Source organism: Salmo salar, chromosome 02 (assembly GCF_965601325.2).
Source record: "Salmo salar chromosome 02, fSalSal1, whole genome shotgun sequence".
Lineage (NCBI taxonomy): Eukaryota > Metazoa > Chordata > Actinopteri > Salmoniformes > Salmonidae > Salmo > Salmo salar.
In genome coordinates this window covers 86,408,194-86,432,917 of record NC_138292.1, presented here as the reverse complement: position 1 = coordinate 86,432,917, position 24,724 = coordinate 86,408,194, and the positions used below count along the sequence as shown (strand labels likewise).

At 40.9% G+C, this 24,724-nt stretch overlaps 1 protein-coding gene across 1 annotated transcript in view; it reads left to right on the top strand.

Moving 5' to 3' along the window:
* The window catches only part of LOC106594474 (uncharacterized), a 35,006-nt gene extending 13,724 nt beyond the window's left edge, over positions 1-21,282 (top strand). Inside the window, exons 4-6 of the mRNA XM_045711456.2 lie at positions 3,853-4,433; positions 7,811-8,237; positions 19,449-21,282. Coding sequence (XP_045567412.2) covers positions 3,853-4,433; positions 7,811-8,237; positions 19,449-20,491 — 2,051 coding nt within the window. The 3' untranslated portion in view covers positions 20,492-21,282. The remainder of the gene's footprint in view (positions 1-3,852; positions 4,434-7,810; positions 8,238-19,448) is intronic.
* The last annotated feature ends 3,442 nt before the right edge of the window (positions 21,283-24,724 follow it).

Below are 24,724 nucleotides of genomic sequence, written 5' to 3'. Positions count from 1 at the left end.
ACATGGTTATAACTATAATGTTGATATCATGGATGGTCAGTCCTTGCATCCATAGGTCTGTTTCTGATGGGGGTAAGACAGTTAAAACATATGAGGCATTAATAAGTTGTATTCTTAAAGAATCAATGGTTATATGGGTGTTTCTAGAATTGCCAGTGTAGATTTCCTGTGGGGTTCAAATTGTTAGAGCTGTTGATAAGTCATTGTATAATATTCAGCCAATTTTCCCCCCATTTTTTTTTTGGGGCGACTCTAATCGACTGATCAATTGTTTTGTTATCATCATAACGTTACACATTTCATATGATGTATTCAGCGTATAACAGTTAAATTAGGCCTGGACATTGAACTACACTGAGCAACATGTATTGGTAACTAGGGCCTGTAGGACCTGCTTTGTTGATATTGTTGTTAAGAAGACAGAGAAACACTTTATTATGGACAGACTTCTCCCCATCTTAGCTACTATTGTATCAACGTGTTTTGACCATGACAGTTTACAATCCAGGTTTACTCCAAGCAGTTTAGTCATCTCAACTTGCTGAATTTCCACATTATTCATTACAAGATTTAGTTGAGGTTTAGGGTTTAGTGAATACAATGCTTTTAGTATTTAAAATATTTGTGACTAACTTATTCCTTGCCACAAAACTAACTGCAGCTCTTTAAGTGTTGCAGTCATTTCAGTTACTGTAGTAGCTGACGTGTATAGTGTTGTCATCCACATACATAGACACACTGGCTTTACTCAAATTTCCACATCATTTATTACAAGATTTAGTTGAGATTTAGGGTTTAGTGAATGTTTTGTCCCAAATACAATGCTTTTAGTATTAGAAATATTTAGGGCTAACTTATTCCTTGCCACCCACTCTGAAACTAACTGCAACTCTTTGTTATGTGTTGTAGTTATTTCAGTTGCTGTAGTAGCTGATGTGTATAGTGTTGAGTCATCCGTGGCATGTCGTTAGTAAAGATTGAAAAAAGTAAGGGGCCTAGACAGCTGCCCTGGGGAATTCCTGGCTCTACCTGGATTATGTTTGAGAGGCTTCCATTAAAGAACATCCTCTGTGTTCTGTTAGACAAGTAACTTTTTATCCACAATATAGCAGAGGGTGTAAAGCCATAAAATATACACGTTTTTCCATCAGCAGACTATGATTGATAATGTCAATAGCCGCACTGAAGTCTAACGAAACATACATTTCTCTTAGCCAATCATCACATATTTATGTAAATGCTGTGCTTGTTGAATGCCCATTCCTATAAGCATGCTGAAAGTCTGTTGTCAATTTGTTTATGGTAAAATAGAGTATCTGGTAAAACACTTTTTTCCATTAGTTTACAGGGTGATTGATCGGCTATTTGTGGCACTAAAGTGTGTTTTACTATTACTGGGTAGCGGAATTACTATTTAATATTACTATTTACTATTACTGGGTAGCGGAATTACTTTCGGATCCCTCCAGCCCTGAGGGCACACACTTTGTAGTAGGCTTAAATTGAAGATATGACAAATAGGAGTGGAAATATCGTCTGCTATTATCCTCAGTAATTTTCCATCCAAGTTGCCAGACCCGGTGGCTTGTCATTGTTTATAGACAACAATATTTTTTTCACTTCTTCCACACCCAATAAAGAAGCCCCTGCTCCAAAACCGCCATAAAAAAGATAGACTACGATTTGCAACTGCACACGGGGACAAAGATTGTACTTTTTGGAGAAATGTCCTCTTGTCTGATGAAAGAAAAATATAACTGTTTGGCCATAATGACCATCGTTATGTTTGGAGGAAAAAGGGGGAGGCTTGCAAGCCGAAGAACACCATCCCAACCGTGAAGCACGGGGGTGGCAGCATCATGTTGTGGGGGTGCTTTGCTGCAGGAGGGACTGGTGCACTCCACAAAATAGATGGCATCATGAGAAGGAAAATCATGTGGATATATTGAAGCAACATCTCAAGACATCAGTCAGGAAGTTAAAGCTTGGTCACCAATGGGTCTTCCAAATGGACAATGACCCCAAACATACTTCCAAAGTTGTGGCAAAATGGCTTATGGACAACAAAGTCAAGGTATTGGAGTGTCCATCATAAATACCTGACCTCCGTCCTATAGAAAATTTGTGGGCAGAACTGAAAATGTGTTTGCGAGCAAGGAGGCCTACAAACCTGACTCAGTTACACCAGCTATGTGAGCAGGAATGGGCCAAAATTCACCCAACTTATTGTGGGAAGCTTGTGGAAGGCTACCCAAAACGTTTGACCCAAATTAAACAATTTAAAGGCTATACTACCAAATACTAATTGAGTGTATGTAAACTTCTGACCCACTGGGAACCTTATGAAAGAAATAAAAGCTGAAATAAATCATTCTCTCTACTATTATTCTGACATTTCACATTCTTAAAATAAAGTGGTGATCCTAACTGACCTAAGAAAGGGAATTATTACTAGGATTAAATGTCAGGAATTGTGAAAAAACGATATTAAATGTATTTGGCTAAGGTGTCTATAAACTTCTGACTTCAAATGTACATACATATCCCAACAAGAAGCCAAGGATTACAGGCAACATCAAGAATACCAAGCTAAAGACTAAAGAACTAACACTTTCAAGGAGTGGGACACTAATCTGGACGCTTATAAGAAATCGCTCTATGCCCTCAGACGAACCATCAAACAGGCAAAGCATCAATAAAGGACTTAGATTGAATTCTACTACACCATTGTGTCAGGGCAAACTATTACGGACTACAAAGGGAAACCCAGCCGCGAGCTGCCCAGTGACGCGAGCCTACCAGACGGGCTAAATGTCTTTTTATGCTCGCTTCGAGGCAAGCAACACTGAAGCATGTTTGAGAGCACCAGCTGTTCCAGACGACTGTCAACATTCACAAGGTCGCGGGGCCAGACGGATTACCAGGACGTGTAATCAAGTAACCTGCCTAAATGACTACTGCCCCGTATCACTCACGTCGGTAGCCATGAAGTGCTTTGAAAGGCTGGTCATGGCTCCCATCAACACCATCATCCCAGAAACGACATACTCAATTCTCATTCCGCCCCAAGAGATCAACAGATAACGTGATCTCCATTGCACTCCACATTGCCCTTTCACACCTGAACAAAAGGAACACCTACGTGAAAACGCTGTTCATTTACAAAAGCTCAGCATTCAACACCATAGTGCCCACAAGCACCGCAAGGCACTACAGAGGGTAGTGCATACGGCCCAGTACATAACTGGGGCCAAGCTTCCTGCCATCCAGGACCTCTATACCAGGCGGTGTCAGAGGAAGGCCCTAAAAATCATCAAAGCCTCCAATCACCCTAGTCATAGACTGTTCTCTCTGCTACCGCACGACAAGCGGTACCGGAGCGCCAAGTCTAGGTCCAAGAGACTTCTAAACAGCTTCTAACCCCAAGCCATAAGACTCCTTAACAGCTAATCAAATGGTTACCCGGACTATTTGCATTGACCCCCCCCCCCCCTTCCCCCCTTTTTTACTTTAGTATATTTGGTAACTCTTTTTTTAATTCTTATTTTCTTAAAACGGCATTGTTGGTTACGGACTTGTAAGTAAGCATTTCACGGTAAGGTCTACCTACACCTGTTGTATTCGGCGCATGTGACAAATAAAATTTGATTTGAAATATGACAAAGGCTATTGTTGGTCACTTGACTGTCCATATTAGGACAATTGTCAAATACATTTGTAAAAGCATTTAAACATTCATTACAGATGTAAATTGTTGTACAACATCATGGGCATCACCTTTTAGCTAAAATAAACAGTGGATTTCTGCTGTTGTGGTCTTTAACCATCTGTCTGACTTTGTTGTTCACACAGGAGAGAGATGTGACTATCGTGGATCCTCTGGGCAGCCTCAACAACATCATGAAGCTGAAGAGACAGAGACGAGTCTCTCCCCATCAGAACGCCTCAAGAAACACCAGCGGAAACCCACAGGGAAGAAATCTCACCTCTGCTCTGACTGTGGGAAGAGTTACTCAAGATCAGATTCACTAAAAGAATACCAGAGAATTCACACAGGCGATACAACTCACTGCTCTGACTGTGGGAAGAGATTCACCTCTTCAGCAAACCTTAAAATACATCAGAGAATCCATACAGGAGAGAAACCTTATAGCTGTGATCAATGTGGGAAGAGTTTTAATGTTCCAAGCAGTCTGAAAACACACCAGAGAACACACACAGGGGAGAAACCTTATAGCTGTGATCAATGTGGGAAGAGTTTTAATGATCCAAGCAGTCTGAAAACACACCAGAGAACACACACAGGGGAGAAACCTTATAGCTGTGATCAATGCGGGAAGAGTTTTACTACATCTAGCCATCTGACTATACACCTGAGAACACACACACTGCTCACTGGTCTGACTGTGGAAAGAGTTTTATTTCGTCAGGATGTTTAAAATCACACCAGAGAACACACACAGGAGAGAAGTGTCATAGCTGTGATCAATGTGACAAGAGAGACTCTGATAAAAGATCTCTGATTAAACATCAGAAAATACATACATGAAGGAGTTATTCCATAAAATGAAATAATGTGCAATGTTTTAACATTATTTTAATGATGTCACAATGTAGAATGTTTTAACATTGTAGGAGTATTTTAATAATGTCACTATGTAGAACCTTAAACGTTTTCCCCTTGTGCTATTGATTTCAGCATGATGTGGATATTAGCCTCATTATGGGACTGAAGTGAAGGAGTACTATTTATGTGATTAACAAAAAAACTTTGCCGACATTCTTGAATCAAAATACAACTCAACACTTTGAAATGTAGCTAGCTGTTTTCTACAAATTGTCCTCCCAGATTCCGTGTGTTCTTTTGAGCTGTTAGATTTGACAGGACATGTAATTGGTTTCAACGTGAAATCAATATTAGTGATGACATATAAGTGTTGCGTTTCTACTGAATTTAAATGCATCACTCCAAAAATGTTGCTGACTGTTTTATGCAGGTTGTCCTCTGACCTTTGAGGTAAAAGATTTCTCCCATTTCCGTGTGTGTTTTTTTTTATTTTATTTTTTGTTTTTTTTTAACTTCAATACTACACCGTTTTTGGTGCAGTTTAAAAGGTGCTCATAAAAAAAATGATATGTATGTTTTGACATTGGGCTTATTTATTATTTTTCGTTGAAAAGAAGACCGTGCCCAAAGTCCATTATATGCTCGGTTTTGGTTGAAAGTGAAAGTTGAAAAGACGTGTTTTTCAGGTCGTTGTTCTCAGCGACTTGAAAACAACTTAATTTCAACGTATTTGCAGCCTATACACATGGACTATCAAAAATTGGTCTAAGAACAATTTTGTTAACAATCATACATCACTCCCGTATTAATTGTCTTTATTCCACTACTGAAGAAGCATGACTCAAATCACCTCATATTTCAAACATCCAGCCTGACAAAATATACATTTTTAATGCCTCAACATTAAGTGAATCATTGCCCATACATATTAGGGAAGGAGTGTACATTCGGTTTTGATATTAAATATTTTACATTTCATGTAAGATTTTCAACCAACTGACATTTTTTTTGTACAATGTTTACAAAACAATGTAATAAAACAAGCTTATATTTTGGGATATTACATAATATTCTGACTATTTTAGTCAATGATATTTCCTTAGAATGCTCATTTTTATGTTGTGTATTAAATATGTATTTTTTTAAATAAAAAAATAATAAATTCTGTGAAGCCATTGCTTTGCATCCATTTTTTTTAAACTAATTTTGTACATAATATTGCTGCTACCGTCTCTTATGACCGAAAATAACTTTTGGATATTAGAACAGCGACTCCTCACCTCGTACTGGAAGAAGCTTTTTCCGTTAACGAGTCAGACAAGAAGGAAATACTGCTTTCCCGGGAACAGGCCCAAATAAGGAGCGCCAATTATAGGACCAAAATTAACAGCTTCTCCCCCCAAGCCATAAGACTGTTGAATAATTACTTACATTTACTTAAATTACTTACATTTGTTTTGTATACTGCTGCTACTCGCTATTTATTATCTATGCATAGTCACTTCACCCCTACCTATATGTATAAATTACCTCAACTAACCTGTACCCACGCACATTGACTTGGTACCAGTACCCGTACCCTGTATATAGCCTCGTTATTGTTATTTTATTGTGTTACTTTTTATTATTTTTAACTTTAGTTTATTTGGTAAATATTTTCTTAACTCTTCTTGAACTGCACTGTTGGTTAAGGGCTTGTAAGTAAGCATTTCACGGTAAGGTCTACACTTGTTGTATTCGGGGCATGTGACAAATAAAGTTTGATTTGATTTGTCTGATATGTGCTGTATAAATAAAGCCTGATTTTATTTGAACATCAGATTAGTTTTACTGGAGGTGGTCGGGTAATGTAATTATATGCAGTGCCATGTCAGTAATTTGTGCAGGAGAGTAACAATTCCAGCCAGAATAACCTACTATTTTTTGGCGAACTGTGCGAATCGACATCCCTGTGTTTTGAGAGAAATGTCTGAGTTTGACAGGTATTGTTCACGGTTTGAGCAATGAAAACAATAACTGATTCAATAAATTGAACGAAGTGCTGCTCATAGCCTGTATAAGAAGGGCCTACATGCATCAACTTCCACCGGTCTAAGGCACTGTATGCCAGTGCTAGTATGTATGCCAGTGCAGTGCTAGAGGCATCACTACATTCCTTGGTTCGATTCCAGGCTGTATCACAACCGGTCGTGATTGGGAGTCCCATAGGGCGGCGCACAATTGGCCCAGCGTCGTCCGAGTTAGGCCGGTGTCAGCCGTCATTGTAAATATGAATTTGTTCTGAAGTGACTTGACTAGTTAAATAAAGGTTAAAAAAAGAATATAACAAAAATTGTTGAGTAGTTTAGATGATATCCGGAAATAAGTTCATCAATATGTAATAACCTAAAAACATAAATATGTTTGTACATATAGGTAATCAGGTGTAGCTGTACACAGCCCATCTGTAAATAGCCCATCCAACTACCGCATCCCCATATTGTTTTATTTACTTTTTTGCACACTAGTATTTCCAGTATTTCTACTTGCACATCATCATCTGCACATCTATCACTCCAGTGTTAATTTGCTAAATTGTAATTACTTCGCTACTATGGCCTATTTATTGCCTTACCTTCTTACGCCATTTGCACACACTGTATGTACACTTTTTCTATTGTGTTATTAACTGTACGTTTGTTTATTCCATGTGTAACTCTGTGTTGTTGTTTGTATCACACTGCTTTGCTTTATCTTGGCCAGGTCGAAGTTGTAAATGATAACTTGTTCTCAACTAGCTTACCTGGTTAAATAAAGGTAAAATAAAAGAAATAAAAAGGTCGTGACTACAACTACATTACTAAGTCTTTAAAACGACACTGTGTCGCTACATTGGCGAGTAAAAACTCATGTTTTCTACCGTTTAACTTTCTGTCTGAAAATAAAATATTATTTTCTCTCAACTGCGTTACCCACTCCAGTCAGCAGATGGCGGTATGAGGCTTTAAGGCTAGGCTGTTAGTGTGACGTATAATCTAGTGGACGGAACGCTTCTTTCAACAACAGTTAGTCAGCCAGCCAAAATAGCCGAACCAATAAAGCTCTTTAGACGCTTTCGTGTATATTAGGCACTGTGTTTTAAACCCACTTCTGTCGTCTAGTTAGTTATCCGATTTAATTTCACATTACGCTGTGGTTACTGGCCAGCTAGCTGGCTTGATAATTTAGCCTAGCACTAGTCTAGTCGCTAATGCTAGCTAGCTAACATCTCCGACCATGAGCTCACGAAGCTACTCTCCTCCTGCTGAAGAAGAGGAGGCCTGCTGGACGGAGAAAGAAGGTCTCGTGAAAGAGGAGGAGGAAGAGGAGGATGTTACAATACAAAAACAAGTAGAGGGTGAGGCTTTTACTGTGAAAGAAGAAGAGAAAGACGTTTCAGTGAAAGAAGAGGAAGACGCGTTCAGAGTGAAAGAGGAGGAGGATGTTACAGTAAAAGAAGAGGAAGATGCAGTATTTGAAGTGAAAGAGGAGGGGGAGATGACTGTCACATCGAAAAAGGAGGAGGAGGAAAAAGAGGAGGAAACTGGATATCTGGGTCCGGTTTCCCAAAGGCATCTTAAGGCGTCCAGTTGTTCTAATGATGAACTTAGCAGTAAGATGGTTTTGAGAAACCGTTCCCTGATTAACACTAGTAAGTACTGTCTTAAAAACAGAGGCACAAACTCTGCAGTTGCTGAACTGATGTTTGGTGTTAAAGGGGAAATCTGCAATTGCTTCATCCATATTTGGACTTTTAAATGATTTATATATAGCCATTGATTCTTGAAGAATATAACATATGCCTCATGAGCTTAGTTCAACTGTTGTACCCCATCAGAACCCCAAATAAGCTTATTTTACTCCAATGTTTAGAAACAATGTAAATGTAAACCAACACTGTATATCTTCAAAACATGGTTAAAACTATAATGGTCAGTCCTTGCATCCATAGGTCTGTCTATGAATTTGAGACTAGTTACATTTCTCTAGCCCATCCCTCATCTTATTACCTAAACAGGGTGGAATTACAGTGTTGTTATTGTTTTGACTGTAGATTGGTTGGTTGATTGTCCCTTTAAAAAAGCCAAATCAATCTTATATTTAAACAGCAACAAAATGTCAGCCCAGAGACTTGGTTTGGTTAACAGCTGAGGGATGGAGGCTGGAGAAATGTAACCACTCTCAAATTCATAGAGAAAGCTATTGTTGGAACCTTAACCCAAAACCGAGTGACCTCGTTAAGAAGTTCAGACATCTTGGTGTAACAGTTATAAGGTGTTGACTTGACAGTCACTGGACCCAGGTTTGAGTTCAGCTCAGGGCTTCCCCCTGAATTCACTACACTATGAATACAAGAACTGGCCATCCATGAGTTAAAAATGAGAGTTTTAACCTACTTTTGAAACTATACAGTGGTTGTTTACAAACAGTGGCATTATACAGGCGTATATTTTGGTTTCAGATGGGGTGAGACAGTTGAAACATATGAGGCATTTATAAGTTCTATTCTTCAAGAATCAATGGTTATATAGTGTATGGGTCTTTCTATAACTGCCAGGGAAGATTTCCTGTGTGGGTCAAATTGTTAGAGCTGTTGATAAGTCATTGTATAATATTCAGGCAATTTCCCCCCCCCCCTTTTTTTTTTTTTTTTTTAGAGCTGACTCTAGTCGACTGGTCGATTGTTTTGTCAGTAGGCTGTTTGTCGACCGAGATTTTTAAATATTTTTTGGGTCGAGCAGTCGCAAATACACTAAAACACTAAATAAACAAAAGTATGTGTTCACCCGTTCAAATTAGTGGTTTCGGCTATTTCAGCCACACCCGTTGCTGACAGGTGTATAAAATCGAGCACACAGCCTTGCAATCTCCTTAGCCCAACATTGGCAGTAGAATGACCTTAGTGAAGAGCTCAGTGACTTTTAACGTGGCATCGTCATAGGATGCCACCTTTCCAACAAGTCAGTTTGTCAAATTTCTGCACTGCTAGAGCTTCCCCTGTCAACTGTAAGTGCTGTTATTGTGAAGTGGAACGTTAAGGAGCCTTTTGGGCCTAGAGAGAACAGTCTATGACTAGGGTGGCTGGCATCTGACAATTTTTAGTGCCTTCCTCTGACACCGCCTGGTATAGAGGCCCTGAATGGCAGGGAGTTCGGCTCCAGTGGTGTGCTTAGCAGTACGCACCACCCTCTATAGCACCTTGCTGTCAGATGCCAAGCAGTTGCCATACCAGGTGGTGATGCAGCCGGTCAAGATGCTATCAATGGTGCAGCTGTATAACCTTTTGAGATCGGAAGGCCCATGCCAAATCTTTTTATCCTCCTGAAAGGGAAGAGGCGTTGTCATGCCCTCTTCACTACTGTGGACAGCGGAGTCAATCACCACCTTCCGGAGACACCTGAAACCCCACCTCTTTAAGGAATACCTGGGATAGGATAAAGTAATCCTTCTAACCCCCCCTTAAAAGATTTAGATGCACTATTGTAAGTGGTTGTTCCACTGGATATTATAAGGTGAATGCACCAATTTGTAAGTCGCTCTGGATAAGAGCTTCTGCTAAATGACTTAAATGTAAATGTAAATGTTTGGACAATAATTGGTCAGTGATGTGAACACAGAGGAACTTGAAGCTCTCGACCGGCTCGACTACAGTCCCGTCAATGTGAACGTGGGCATGTTTGGCCCTCCGTTTCCTGTAGTCCATGATAAGCACGCCCCTGAGGGGTCTGTGTTGAGGGTCAGTGTGGTGCGTGTGTTGTTGCCAACCCTCACCACCAGGGGGCAGTCTGTCAGGATGTCCAGGATCCAGTTGCAGATGGAGGTGTTCAGTCCCAGGGTCCTTAGCATAGTGATGAGCTTGGAGGGCACTATTGTGTGAAGGGGTGAGCTGTAGTCAATGAACAGCATTCTCACGTAGGTGTTCCTTTTGTCCAGGTGGGAAAGGGCAGTGTGGAGTGCAATAGAGGTTGCGTCATCTGTGGATTTGTTGAGGCGGTATGCGAATTGGAGTGAGTCCAGGGTTTCTGGGATGATGGTGTTGATGTGAGCCATGACCAGCCTTTCAAAGCATTTAATGGCTACAGATGTGACGCTATGGGGTGGTAGTCATTTAGACCGGTTACCTTGGCGTTCTTGGGCACAGGCACTATAGTGGTCTGCTTGAAACACGTTGGGTATTACAGACTGGGTCAGGGAGACGTTGAAAATGTCAGTGAAGACACTTGCCAGCTGGTCAGCGCATGCTCTGAGTACACGCGTCCTGGTAATCCGTCTGGCCCTGCGGCCTTGTGAATGTTGACCTGTTTAAAGTTCTTTATCACATCGGCTAACAGAATGTCAAATGTTAGGACTATAACTACTGTTCCCTGAAGGAGGGGAAACGAGGAACAACATCTTCTTTGGCACCGCACCTTCCTTTCCTGGGCTTGGTGAAGAGCAGTATTTCAATTGAAGGAATGAATCATCACCTGTGGAAGGCGAGACTTACAGCGAGGTGCAGATTTAATAGTATGTTCCTCGTTTCCCTCCTTCAGGGAACAGTAGTTATAGTCCTAACGTTACACTTTTCATATGATGTATTCAGCGTATAACAGTTAAATTAGGCCTGGACATTGAACTACACTGAGCAACATGTATTGGTAACTAGGGCCTGTTGGACCTGCTTTGTTGATATTGTTGTTAAGAAGGCAGAGAAACACTTTATTATGAACAGACTTCTCCCCATCTTAGCTACTATTTTATCAATATGTTTTGACCATGACCGTTTACAATCCAGGGTTACTCCAAGCAATTTAGTCACCTCAACTTGCTCAATTTCCACATTATTCATTACAAGATTTAGTTGAGGTTTAGGGTTTAGTGAGTACAATGCTTTTAGTATTTAAGATATTTTGTGAATAACTTATTCCTTGCCACCCATTCTGAAACTAACTGCAGCTCTTTGTTAAGTGTTGCAGTCATTTCAGTCTCTGTAGTAGTTGACATGTATAGTGTTGAGTCATCTGCATACATAATCATACTGGCTTTACTCAAAGCCTGTCGTTAGTAAAGATTGAAAAAAAGTTGTTTACAGGCTGATTGATCAGCTATTTGAGGCACTATGCGGAATTACTTTCGCTTCCCTCCAGGCCTGAGGGCACACACTTTGTAGTAGGCTTAAATTGAAGATGTGGCTAATAGGAGTGGCAATATCGTCAGCTGTTATCCTCAGTAATTTTCCATCCAAGTTGCCAGACCCCGGTGGCTTGTCATTGTTTTTAGACAACAATATTGTTTTCGCTTCTTCCACACTCGGTTGACAGAATTCAAAATTCTAATGTTCGTCTTTCATAATTTTATCAGTTATTGGATGTGTTGGATGTGTTGTGTCAGCTTTTGTTATTGGCATGTCATGCCTTAGTTTGCTAATCTACTGCAGAGATAGCCTGCAGAGTTCTATTTTACTATCCAGGTCTGTACCAAAACCATTCGAGCTTCTACTTCTAAAAATGTACCTTTCCAGAGACAGGTCTCTCACCGTTGTCGCTTGCTATAGACCACCCTCTGCCCCCAGCTGTGCCCTGGACACCATATGTGAATTGATTGCCCCCCATCTATCTTCTGAGCTCTTGCTGCTAGGTGACCTAAACTGGGACATGCTTAACACCCCGGCCATCCTACAATCTAAGCTAGATGCCCTCAATCTCACACAAATTATCTATGAACCTACCAGGTACAACACCCAAATCCGTAAACACGGGCACCCACATAGATATCATCCTAACTAACTTGCCCTCCAAATACACCTCTGCTGTTTTCAACCAAGATCTCAGCGATCACTGCCTCATTGCCTGCATCCGTAATGGGTCTGCGACCAAACGACTACCCCTCATCACTGTCAAACGCTACCTAAAACACTTCAGCAAACAGGCCTTTCTAATCGACCTGGCCGGGGTATCCTGGAATGACATTGACCTCATCCCGTCAGTAGAGGAAGCCTGGTTATTCTTTAAAGGGGCCTTCCTCACCATCTTAAATAAGCATGCTCCATAAAAAAAATGTAGAACCAGGAATAGATATAGCCCTTGGTTCACTCCAGACCTGCCCTTGACCAGCACAAAAACATCCTGTAGCATTCTGCATTAGCATCGAATAGCCCCCGTGATATGCAACTTTTCAGGGAAGTTAGGAACCAATATACACAGGCAGTTAGGAAAGCTTAGGCTAGCTTTTTCAAACAGAAATTTGCATCCTGTAGTACAAACTCAAAAAAGTTCCGGGACACTGTAAAGTCCATGGAGAATAAGAGCACCTCCTCCCAGCTGCCCACTGCACTGAGGCTAGGAAACACTGTCACCACCGATAAATCCAAGATAATTGAGAATTTCAATAAGCATTTTTCTACGGCTGGCCATGCTTTCCACCTGGCTACCCCTACCCCGGTCAACAGCCCTGCGCTCCCCACAGCAACTCGCCCAAACCTCCCCCACTTCTCCTTCACCAAAATCCAGATAGCTGATGTTCTGAAAGAGCTGCAAAATCTGGACCCCTACAAATCAGCCGGGCTAGAAAATCTGGACCCTCTCTTTCTAAAATTATCTGTCGAAATTGTTGCAACCCCTATTACTAGCCTGTTCAACCTCTCTTTCGTATCGTCTGAGATTCCCATAGATTGGAATCTCTTCAAAGTGGGAGACACTCTAGACCCAAACTGCTACAGACCTATATCTACTCTACCCTGCCTTTCTAAGGTCTTTGAAAGGCAAGTTCACAAACAGATTACCGACCATTTCGAATCTCACCGTACCTTCTCCGCTGTGCAATCTGGTTTCAGAGCTGGTCATGGGTTCACCTCAGCCACGCTCAAGGTCCTAAATGATATCATAACCGCCATCGATAAGAGACATTACTGTGCAGCCGTATTCATCGACCTGGCTAAGGCTTTCGACTCTGTCAGTCACAACATTCTTATTGGCAGACTCAACAGCCTTGGTTTCTCAAATGATTGCCTCGCTTGGTTCACCAACTACTTCTCTGATAGAGTTCAGTATGTCAAATCGGAGGGCCTGTTGTCCGGCCCCACAGGGCCCAATTCTCGGGCCGACTCTCTTCTCTGTATACATCAATGATGTTGCTCTCACTGCTGGTGATTCTTTGATTCACCTCTACGCAGACGACACCATTCTGTATACCTCTGGCCCTTCGTTGGACACTGTGTTAACTAACCTCCAGACCAGCTTCAATGCCATACAACTCTCCTTCCGTGGCCTCCAACTGCTCTTAAATGCAAGTAAAACTAAATGCGTGCTCTTCAACCGATCGCTGCCTGCACCTGCCCGCCCGTTCAGCATCACTGCTCTGGACGGTTCTGACTTAGAATATGTGGACAACTACAAATACCTAGGTGTCTGGTTAGACTGTAAACTCTCCTTCCAGACTCACATTAAACATCTCCAATCCAAAATTAAATCTAGAATCGGCTTCCTATTTCGCAACAAAGCATCCTTCACTCATGCTGCCAAACATACCCTCGTAAAACTGACCATCCTACCGATCCTCGAATTCGGCGATGTCATTTACAAAATAGCCTCCAACACCCTACTCAACAAATTGGATGCAGTCTATCACAGTGCCATCCGTTTTGCCACCAAAGCCCCATATACAACCCACCACTGCGACCTGTATGCTTTCGTTGAATGGCCCTCGCTTCATACTCGTCGCCAAACCCACTGGCTCCAGGTCATCTACAAGTCTCTGCTAGGTAAAGCCCCGCCTTCTCTCAGCTCACTGGTCACCATAGCAGCACATGCTCCATCAGGTATATCTCACTGGTCACCCCCAGCACACACCTGTAGCACGCGATCCAGCAGGTATATCTCACTGGTCACCCCCAAGGCCAATTCTTCCTTTGGCCGCCTCTCCTTCCAGTTCTCTGCTGCCAATGACTGGAACGAACTGCAAAAATCTCTGAAGCTGGAGACTCTTACCTCCCTCACTAGCTTTAAGCACCAGCTGTCAGAGCAGCTCACAGATCACTGCACCTGTACATAGCCCATCTAATCTACCTCATCCCCATACTGTATTTATTTATTTATCTTGCTCGTTTGCACCCCAGTATCTCAACTTGCACATCCTACCATCCCGGTGTTTACATTTACATTTTAGTCATTTAGCAGACGCTCTTATCCAGAGCGACTTACAGTAGAGTGCATACATTTTATTACATTTTTAAATACTGGTCCCCCGTGGGAATCGAACCCACAACCCTGGCGTTGCAAGCGCCATGCTCTACCAACTGAGCTACAGTTACAATTGCTATATTGTAATTACTTTGCCACCATGGCCTATTTATTGCCTTACCTCTCTTATCCTACCTCATTTGCACATGCTGTATATAGATTTTCCTACTGTATTATTGATTGTGTGTTTGTTTATTCCATGTGTAACTCTGTGTTGCTGTATGTGTCGAACTGCTTTGCTTTATCTTGGCCAGGTCACAGTTGCAAATGAGAACTTGTTCTCAACTAGCCTACCTGGTTAAATAAAGGTGAAATAAAACAATCTTGCCAATGAAAATGTGATTCAAGTAAATTGTCAATATCAGTGGGTTTTGTGATTTAATGAACCATCTGATTCAATAAATAATGAAGCTGAGTTGGCTTTTTTGCCCAACATTTCATTTAAGGTGCTCCAAAGCTTTTTACTATCATTCTTTATATCATTTATGTTTGTTTCATAGTGTAGTTTCTTCTTTTTATTCAGTTTAGTAACATGATTTCTCAATTTGCAGTATGTTTGCCAATCCGTTTTGCAGACAGACTTTTTTTTGTCATTCCTTATTCCTCATCCCTCTCAACAGTAAAAATGTTCAATTCCTCATCAATCCAAGGGGGTTTAAGTTTTTACAGTCCTTTTCTTAATGGCTCATTAGTAACTGGAATAAGCAATTTCATAAATCTGTCAAGTGCTGCGTCTGGTTGCTCCTCATTACACACCACAGACCAACAAATATTCTTTACATTAACAACATATGAATCACTACAAAACTTCTCGTAGACCTCTTATACACAATATTAGGCCCAGCCTTTAGAACTTTGGTTTTCCTAGATATGGCTACTGTATTGTGATCACTACATCCAATTGATTTAGACACTGCTTTAAAACACATTTCTGCAGCATTAGTAACGATGTGATCAATATATGTTGGTCCTGTGTGGCTCAGTTGGTAGAGCATGGTGTTTGCAACGCCAGGGTTGTGGGTTCGATTCCCACAGGGGACCAGTACGGAATAAAAATTTGTTTTAATGAAAACGTATGAAATGTATGCCTTCACTACTGTAAGCCGCTCTGGATAAGAGCGTCTGCTAAATGACTAAAATGTAAATTTAATTATTGTGCTGTTTGTAACAATGCTGGTAGGTTGATTGGTAACCTGAACCAGCTTGCAGTTACTAGTTACCGTTTGAAGCTTTTTCTTGAGTGGGCAGCTTGATGAAAGCCAGTCAATATTTAAATCACCCAGAAAATATACCTCTCTGTTGACATCACATACATTATCAAGCATTTCAAAAATGTTATCCAGATACTGACTGTGTTAGCACTTGGTGGTCTATAGCAGCTTCCCATCAGAATGGGCTTTAGGTGAGGCAGATGAACGAACCTGTTACTTCAACAGTATTTAACATGAGATCCTCTCTAAGCTTTACAGGAATGTGGTTCTGAATATAAAACAGCCACACCTCCACCTTTGGCAATTCTGTCTTTTCTGTAGATGTTATAACCATTAATTTCTACCACTGTATCATCAAATATATTATGTAAGTGAGTTTCAGAGATAGTCAGAATATGAATGTCAACTGTTACTAGCAAATAATTGTTGTTTTTTAAGCTACATATGTTAACGTGGGCTATTTCAGCACTTCTGGGATGCTTGATTGTTTTAATTGCTTTACTGGGATGCTTAGCGAAGTAGACATGCTCATGTTATTTATGTTAGTGCAGGGTGAACTTCCTACTAGGGCACACCGCCTCAAGTTTTTATTTTCTTTTTACTATTTTCTATGTTGAACAAACAGTGAAGACATCAAAACTATAAAATAACACATATGGAATCATGTAGTAAACAAAGTGTTAGTGTTATTCTTTAAAGTAGACACCAAAAACCATTGATTGCAAAGTTTAACAAACAATACACCTACAGTACCAGTCAAAAGTTTGGACACGCCTACTCATTCAAGGGTTTTTCTTTATTTTTTACTATTTTCTACATTGTAGAATAATAGTGAAGACATCAAAACTATGAAATAACACACATGGAATCATGTAATAACAAAAAAAGTGTTAAACAAATGAAAATATATTTTAGATTCTTCAAAGTAACCCTTTGCGTTGATGACAGCTTTGCATTCTCTCAACCATCTTCACCTGGAATGATTTTCCAACAGTCTTGAAGGAGTTCCCACATATGCTGAGCACTTGTTGGCTGCTTTTCCTTCACTCTGCCATCCAACTCATCACAAACCATCGCAATTAGTTTGAGGTCGAGTGATTGTGGAAGCCAGGTCATCTGAAGCAGCACTCCATCACTCTCTTTCTTGGTCAAATAGCCCTTACACAGCCTGGAGGTGTGTTGGGTCATTGTCCTGTTGAAAAACAAATTATAGTCCCACTAAGTGTAAATCAGATGGGATGGTGTATCGCAGCAGAATGCTGAGGTAGCCATGCTGGTTGTGCCTTGAATTCTAAATAAATCCCAGACAGAGTCACCAGCAAAGCACCCCCACGCATCACACCTTCTCCTCCATGCTTCACGGTGGGAACTACACATGCAGAGATCATCCGTTCACCTACTCTGCGTCTCACAAAGACACGGCGGTTGGAAACAAAAATCTCACATTTAGACTCATCAGACCAAAGGATAGATTTCCACCGGTCTAATGTCTATTGCTCGTGTTTCTTGGCCCAAGCAAATTTCCTTATTGGTGTCCTTTAGTAGTGGTTTCTTTGCAGCAATTTGACCATGAAGGCCTGATTCATACGGTCTCCTCTGAACAGTTGATGTTGAGATGTGTCTGTTATTTGAACTCTGTGAAGCATTTATTTGAGCTGCAATTTCTGAGGCTGGTAACTCTAATGAACTTATCCTCTGCAGCAGAGGTAACTCTGGGTCTTTCTTTCCTGTGGCGGTCCTCATGAGAGACAATTTCATCATAGCGCTTGATGGTTTTTGCGACTGCACTTGAAGAAACTTGACATTTTCCGGATTGACTGACCTTCATGTCTTAGAGTAAGGATGGACAGTCGTTTATCTTTGCATATTTGAGCTGTTCTTGCCATAATATGGACTTGGTCTTTTACCAAATAGGGCTGTGTCCTGTATACCAACCCTACCTTGTCACAACACAACTGATTGTCTCAAAAGCATTAAGAGGGAAAGAAATTCAACAAATTAACATTCAACTGTTCATTGAAATGCATTAAATGCATAATTGAAATGCTTTGAAGAATCTCAAATATAACATATTTTGATTTGTTGAACACTTTTTTTTTGTTTGTTTACTACATGATTCCATATGTGTTATTTCGTAGTTTTGATGTCTTCACTATTATTCTACAATGTAGAAAATAGTAAAAAATAAAGAAAAACCCTTGAAAGCACTGAGGCAGTGTGCCCTAGTAGGAAGTCCACTGTGTGCAGTTCACCCTGCACTAACATAAATAACATGAGCATGTCTACTGTCTACATGTCTACTCAAACAAGCAGTTTCTACAATGTAGAATTTTTTTAGAAAAACCCTTGAATGAGTAGGTGTGTCCAAAACTTTTGACTGGTACTGTATGTGTTTTTGTGAGAGACTTACCTTTCCACAGAGGGGTCGTATCAGTGTTTAGCTCAAACTGTTCGGACGCTACAGACGTTTTTGTTAGAAGGCTGATGATTGGCTGATGTGGTGGATTGAGATGCAAAAAAAATAGAAAAATCTCTTGAAGCTTTAAACAAACAGCTTTTTATTTTATTTGGTTTTATTATGCTAATTAGATGTCGGGGGGGGGGGGGCAGACATCAACTCTTAACCTTTCTCCTACCCTTCTCTGATTCACCAGGTCGGTGTATGTCATGGAAAGAGCAATGTTTTGCATATTCAGTGTACAGTGCATTCGGAAAGTATTCAGACCCCTTGACTTTTTTTCCACATTTTGTTACGTTACAGGCTTATTCTAAAATGGATTTTAAAAAAAAATGTTTTAAGTATAAATTGGTTGATTTTCGACGATGACACAAACATATTAAGTAGGACAAACAAGCCTTACAATTTGAATCCAAAAGTAGTTTGAAATGCACTCATAAGCAACCTGGAAATGGAGGCTGTATTTGCTGTCAGCCTATGAGAACTCCCCTCAGTTTTCCCCCACAGTGTGGAATTAGTGAATAGACACAGAGCTTAATGTGAGTTTCCTTGAGTAGCACTTCTGATCTTGCTCTGATAATGCGCTGTAATATTCAGAATACATTGTGGAAAACTACAATCATCGCTCACCATTTTTGCTCAACGTAGATATGCCACATCCTTAACTAACCGTTTCTTCTTCAGCGGGGAGAAGTTTCTGCAACCAAATTGCATGTGCATTATCCTCGTGTGGCAAATTTGAGCAAACACAGAAAGGGGCCTATATTCTAGAATCATCAACTTTACGACTAAAGTGGAAAAAAAACAAGACAAAATATGACTGTTGTTCACTGATTGTCAAATAAGTTTGTAAAAGCATTTAAACATTCATTAAGAATGTACATTTTTGTACAACGTCATGGGCATCACTTTTTTAGCTAAAAAGAAACAGTGGATTTTGCTGGCCTTTAACCATCTGTCTGACTTTGTTCACACAGGAGAGAGACGTGACTATCGTGGATCCTCTGGGGAGCCTCAACAACATCATGATGCTGACGAGGCAGAGAGTCTCTCCACATCAGAACATCTCAAGCGGAAACCCACACGGAAGAAATCTCACCACTTGACTGACTGTGGGAAGAGTTATTCAAGATCAGATTCAGTAAAAGTACACCAGAGATTTCACACAGGTGATACAGCTCATTGCTCTGATTGTGGGAAGAGATTCACCTCTTCAGCAGACCTAAAAAGACATCAGAGAATCCATACAGGAGAGAAACGTAATAGCTGTGATCAATGTGGGAAGAGGTTTAATGCTCCAAGCAGCCTGAAAACACACCAGAGAATACACACGGGAAAGAAACCTTATAGCTGCTCTGACTGTGGGAAGACCTTTTCAAAATTATATACATTACAATCACACCAGAGAATTCACACTGGAGAGAAACCTCATAGCTGTAATCAATGTGGGAAGAGTTTTACTACATCTAGCCATCTGACTATTCACCAGAGAACACACACAGGAGAGAAACCTTATAGCTGCACTGACTGTGGGAAGACATTTTCTAAATTATATACATTACAATCACACCAGAGAATTCACACTGGAGAGAAACCTCATAGCTGTAATCAATGTGGGAAGAGTTTTACTACATCTAGCAATCTGACTATTCACCAGAGAACACACACAGGAGAGAAACCTCATGGCTGTGATCAATGTGGGAAGAGTTTTACTACATCTAGCATTCTGACTATTCACCAGAGAACACACACAGGGGAGAAACCGTATAGCTGTAATCAATGTGGGAAGAGTTTTGTTACATCCAGCAATCTGACTATTCACCAGAGAACACACACAGGAGAGAAACCATATAGCTGTAATCAATGCGGAAAGTGTTTTGCTCATGCAGGCAACCTGGTAGCACACCTGAGAATACACACGGGAGAGAAACCTTATAGCTGTGATCAATGTGGGAACAGTTTTGTTACATCTAGCCATCTGACTACACACCTGAGAACACACAGGAGAGAAACCTCATAGCTGTCATAAATGTGGGAAGAGATACTCTGATAAAAGATCTGTGATTTAAACATCAGAAAATACATGAAGTAGTTGTTTCATGAAATACTGTCACAATGTAGAACGTTTTAACATCACAGAAGGAGTATTTAATATCACAATGTACAATGTTTTTAAAATTGTAGTAATGTAACCTTTATTTAACTAGGCAAGTCAGTTAAGAACAAAGTCTTATTTACAAAATGTAATTAAAAAGACGTTGAAAAGAAGACCATACCTGACATCCAATATAATTTCAACGTACTTGCAGCCTATACACATGGACTATCAAAAATTGGTCTATGAACAATTTTATTGACAGTTACATCACTCCAGTATTTACACACAGTATTTCTTTACAACATTGTAGTGCTAATTGTCTTTATTCCACTACTGAATAAGCATGTCTCAAATCACCTCATATTTCAAACATCCAGCCTGACAAAAGATACATTTTTAATTATTCCATGCCTCACCATTAAGTGAATTATTGCCAATACATATTAACAAAGGGGTGTACATTTGGTTTTGATATTTCATATTTTACATTTCATGTAACATTTTCAACCAACTGACAATTTTTTTGTACAGTTATTGTTTAGTAACAATGTAGTAAGCAAGCTTATATGTTGTGTTGGATATTACATCCTATTCTTACTATTTTAATCAACGTCATTTCCTTAGAATGCTCATTAGTCTTTCAGTTTGTTATTCTATAGTTTTAATCCTCTTATGTTTGTTGTGTAGCAAATATTAAAGTTTTTATTTTCATAGTGATTATTCATTTTTTCCCTGTAAAGCGCATTGCATGGATCTATGTCTGAAATGTGCTACATTTGAGTTGCAAAGAAAAAGCCATATCTCAGACTATCCAATAAAAATAAAAGATTAAGATGGGCAAAAAAGAACAGACACTGGAAAGAGGAACTCTGCCTAGAAGGCCAGCATCCCGGAGTCGCCTCTTCACTGTTGATGTTGAGACTGGTGTTTTGCGGGTACTATTTAATGAAGCTGCCAGTTGAGGACTTGTGAGGCGTCTGTTTCTCAAACTAGACACTCTAATGTACTTGTCCTCTTGCTCAGTTGTGCACCGTGGCCTCCCACTCCTCTTTCTATTCTGGTTAGAGACAGTTTGCGCTGTTCTGTGAAGGGAGAAGTACACAGCGTTGTATGAGATCTTCAGTTGCTTGGCAATTTCTCGCATGGAATAGCCTTCATTTCTCAGAACAAGAATAGACTGACGAGTTTCAGAAGAAAGGTCTTTGTTTCTGGCCATTTTGAGCCTGTAATTGAACCCACACTTGCTGATGCTCCAGATACTCAACAAGTCTAAAGAAGGCCAGATTTATTGCTTCTTTAATCAGAACAACAATTTTCAGCTGTGCTGACATAATTGCAGAAGAGTTTTCTAATGATCAATTAGCCTTTTAAAATGATCAACTTGGATTAGCTAACACAACGTGCCATTGGAAGACAGGAGTGATGGTTGCGGATAATGGGCCTCTGTACGTCTATGTAGATATTCCATAAAAAAATCTGCCGTTTCCAGCTACAATAGTCATTTACAATATTAACAATGTCCACACTGTATTTCTGATCAATTTGATGTTATTTTAATGGACAAAAAAAAATGCTTTTCTTTCAAAAACAAGGACATTTCTAAGTGACCCCAAACTTTTGAACGGTAGTGTACATCTTATCTACATGATGTATTGTTACACCATGTAGGAGCAGTATAGAGCTAAATGCTTATTTTAAAGTTATCTGTCTATTTGACTGAATAAATCAGAAAATGCTTAAATACAAATCAAATTGTATTGGTCACATACACATATTTAGCAGATGTTATTGCGGGTGTGGAGAAATGCTTGTGTTCCTAGCTCCAAACAGTGCAGTAGTGTTCTCCGAACATCCACTGACCAACTGGCAAATGTCTTCACTGACATTTTAAACCTGTTCATGTCTGAGTCTGTAATACCAACATGTTTCAAGCAGACCACCATAGTCCCTGTACCCAAGAACACTAAGGTAACCTGCCTAAATGACTACCGACCCGTAGCACTCACGGTCTGTAGCCATGAAATGCTTTGATAGGCTGGTCATGGCTCACATCAACACCATTATCCCAGAAACCCTAGACCCACTCCAATTTGCATACCGCCCCAACAGATCCACAGATGATGCAATCTCTATTGCACTCCACACGGCCCTTTCCCACCTGGACAAAAGGAACAACTATGTGAGAATGCTATTCATTAACTACAGCTCAGCATTCAACACCATATTGCCCTCAAAACTCATCACTAAGCTAAGGACCCTGGGACTGAACAGCTCCCTCTGCAACTGGATCCTAGACTTCCTGACGGGCTACGCCGTCAGGAAGTGGTAAGGGTAGGTAACAACACATCTACCACAACATGGGGGCCCATCAGGGGTGCGTGCTCAGTCCCCTCCTCTACTCCCTGTTCACTCATGACTGCACGGCCAGGCACAACTCCAACACCATCATTAAGTTTGCTGATGACACAACAGAGGTAGGCCTGATCACTGACACTGACAGCCTATAGGGAGGAGGTCAGAGACCTGACCATGTGGTGCAAGGACAACAACCTCTCCCTCAATGTGATCAAGACAAAGGAGATGATTGTGGATTATAGGAAAAAGAGGACCGAGCACGCCCCCATTCTCATCGACAGGGCTGTAGTGGAGCAGGTTGAGAGCTTCAAGTTCCTTGGCGTCCACATCAACAACAAACTAACATGGTCCAAGCATACCAAGACAGTCGTGGAGAGGCCACGACAAAACCTATTACCCCTCAGGAGACTGAAAAGATTTGGCATGGGTCCTCAAATCCTCAAAAGGTTCTACAGCTGCACCATCGAGAGCAACTTGACGGGTTGCATCACTGCCTGGTATGGCAACTGCTCCACCTCTGACCGCGAGGCACTACAGAGGGTAGTGCGTACAGCCCAGTACATCACTGGGGCCAAGCTTCCTGCCATCCAGGACCTCTATACCAGGCGGTGTCAGAGGAAGGCCCTAAAAATCATCAAAGACTCCAGCCACCCTAGTCATAGACTGTTCTCTCTGCTACAGCATGGCAAGCGGTACCGGAGCGCCAAGTCTAGGTCCAAGAGGCTTCTAAACAGCTTCTACCCCCAAGCCATAAGACTCCTGAGCAACTAATCAAATGCCTAACCAGACTATTTGCACCCCCCTCCCCCCCCCCCCCCCCCCACGCTGCTACTACTCTCTGTTATTATCTACGCATAGCAACTTTAACAACCCTACCTGCATGTACATAATTATCTCAATTACCGTGACACCGGTGCAACCGCACATTGACACATTGACTCTGTACCAGTACCCCCTGTATGTAGCCCCACTATTGTTATTTACTGCTGCTCTTTAATTATTTGTTTTTCTTATCTCTTACTTTTTTCTTACTTTAAAAAAACATGTTTTATTAAAACTGCATCGTTGGTTAAGGGATTGTAAGTAAGCATTTCACTGTAAGGTCTACACCTGTTGTATTTCGCGCATGTGACAAATACAATTTGATATGATTTGATTGAGTAAAGCAGTAATGAGTAAAGCAGAATGTAAACATTATTAAAGTGACCAGTGTTTCCATGTCTATGTATATAGGGCAGCAGCCTTGAAGGTGCAGGGTTGAGTAACCGGGTGGTAGCCAGCTAGTGATGGCTGTTTAACAGTCTGATTGCCTTGACATAGAAGCTGTTTTTCAGTCTCTCGGTCCAAGCTTTGATGCACCTTTACTGTTCTTGCCTTCTGGATGGTAGCGGGGGAGAACAGGCGGTGGCTCAGGTGGTTGATGTCCTTGATGATCTTTTTGGCCTTCCTGTGACATCGGGTGCTGTAGGTGTCCTGGAGGGCAGGTAGTTTGCCCCGGTGATGCGTTGGGCTGACTGCACCACCCTCTGGAGAGCCCTGTGGTTGTGGGCGGTGCTGTTGCCGTACCAGGTGTGATACAGCCCGAAAGGAAGCTCTCAATTGTGCACCTGTAAAAGTTTGTGAGGGTCTTAGGGGCCAAGCCAAAATGTGTAGTAGATGTTGAGTTTGATTAAAATTTTGCACTAATCAATCAACACATGCTTCTATTTGTACGTCTCTATATAAATGTATTTTACAATGAAATAACTTTTCTCTCAACTGCGTTGCCCACTCCAGTCAGCAGATGGCGATGAGCATCTT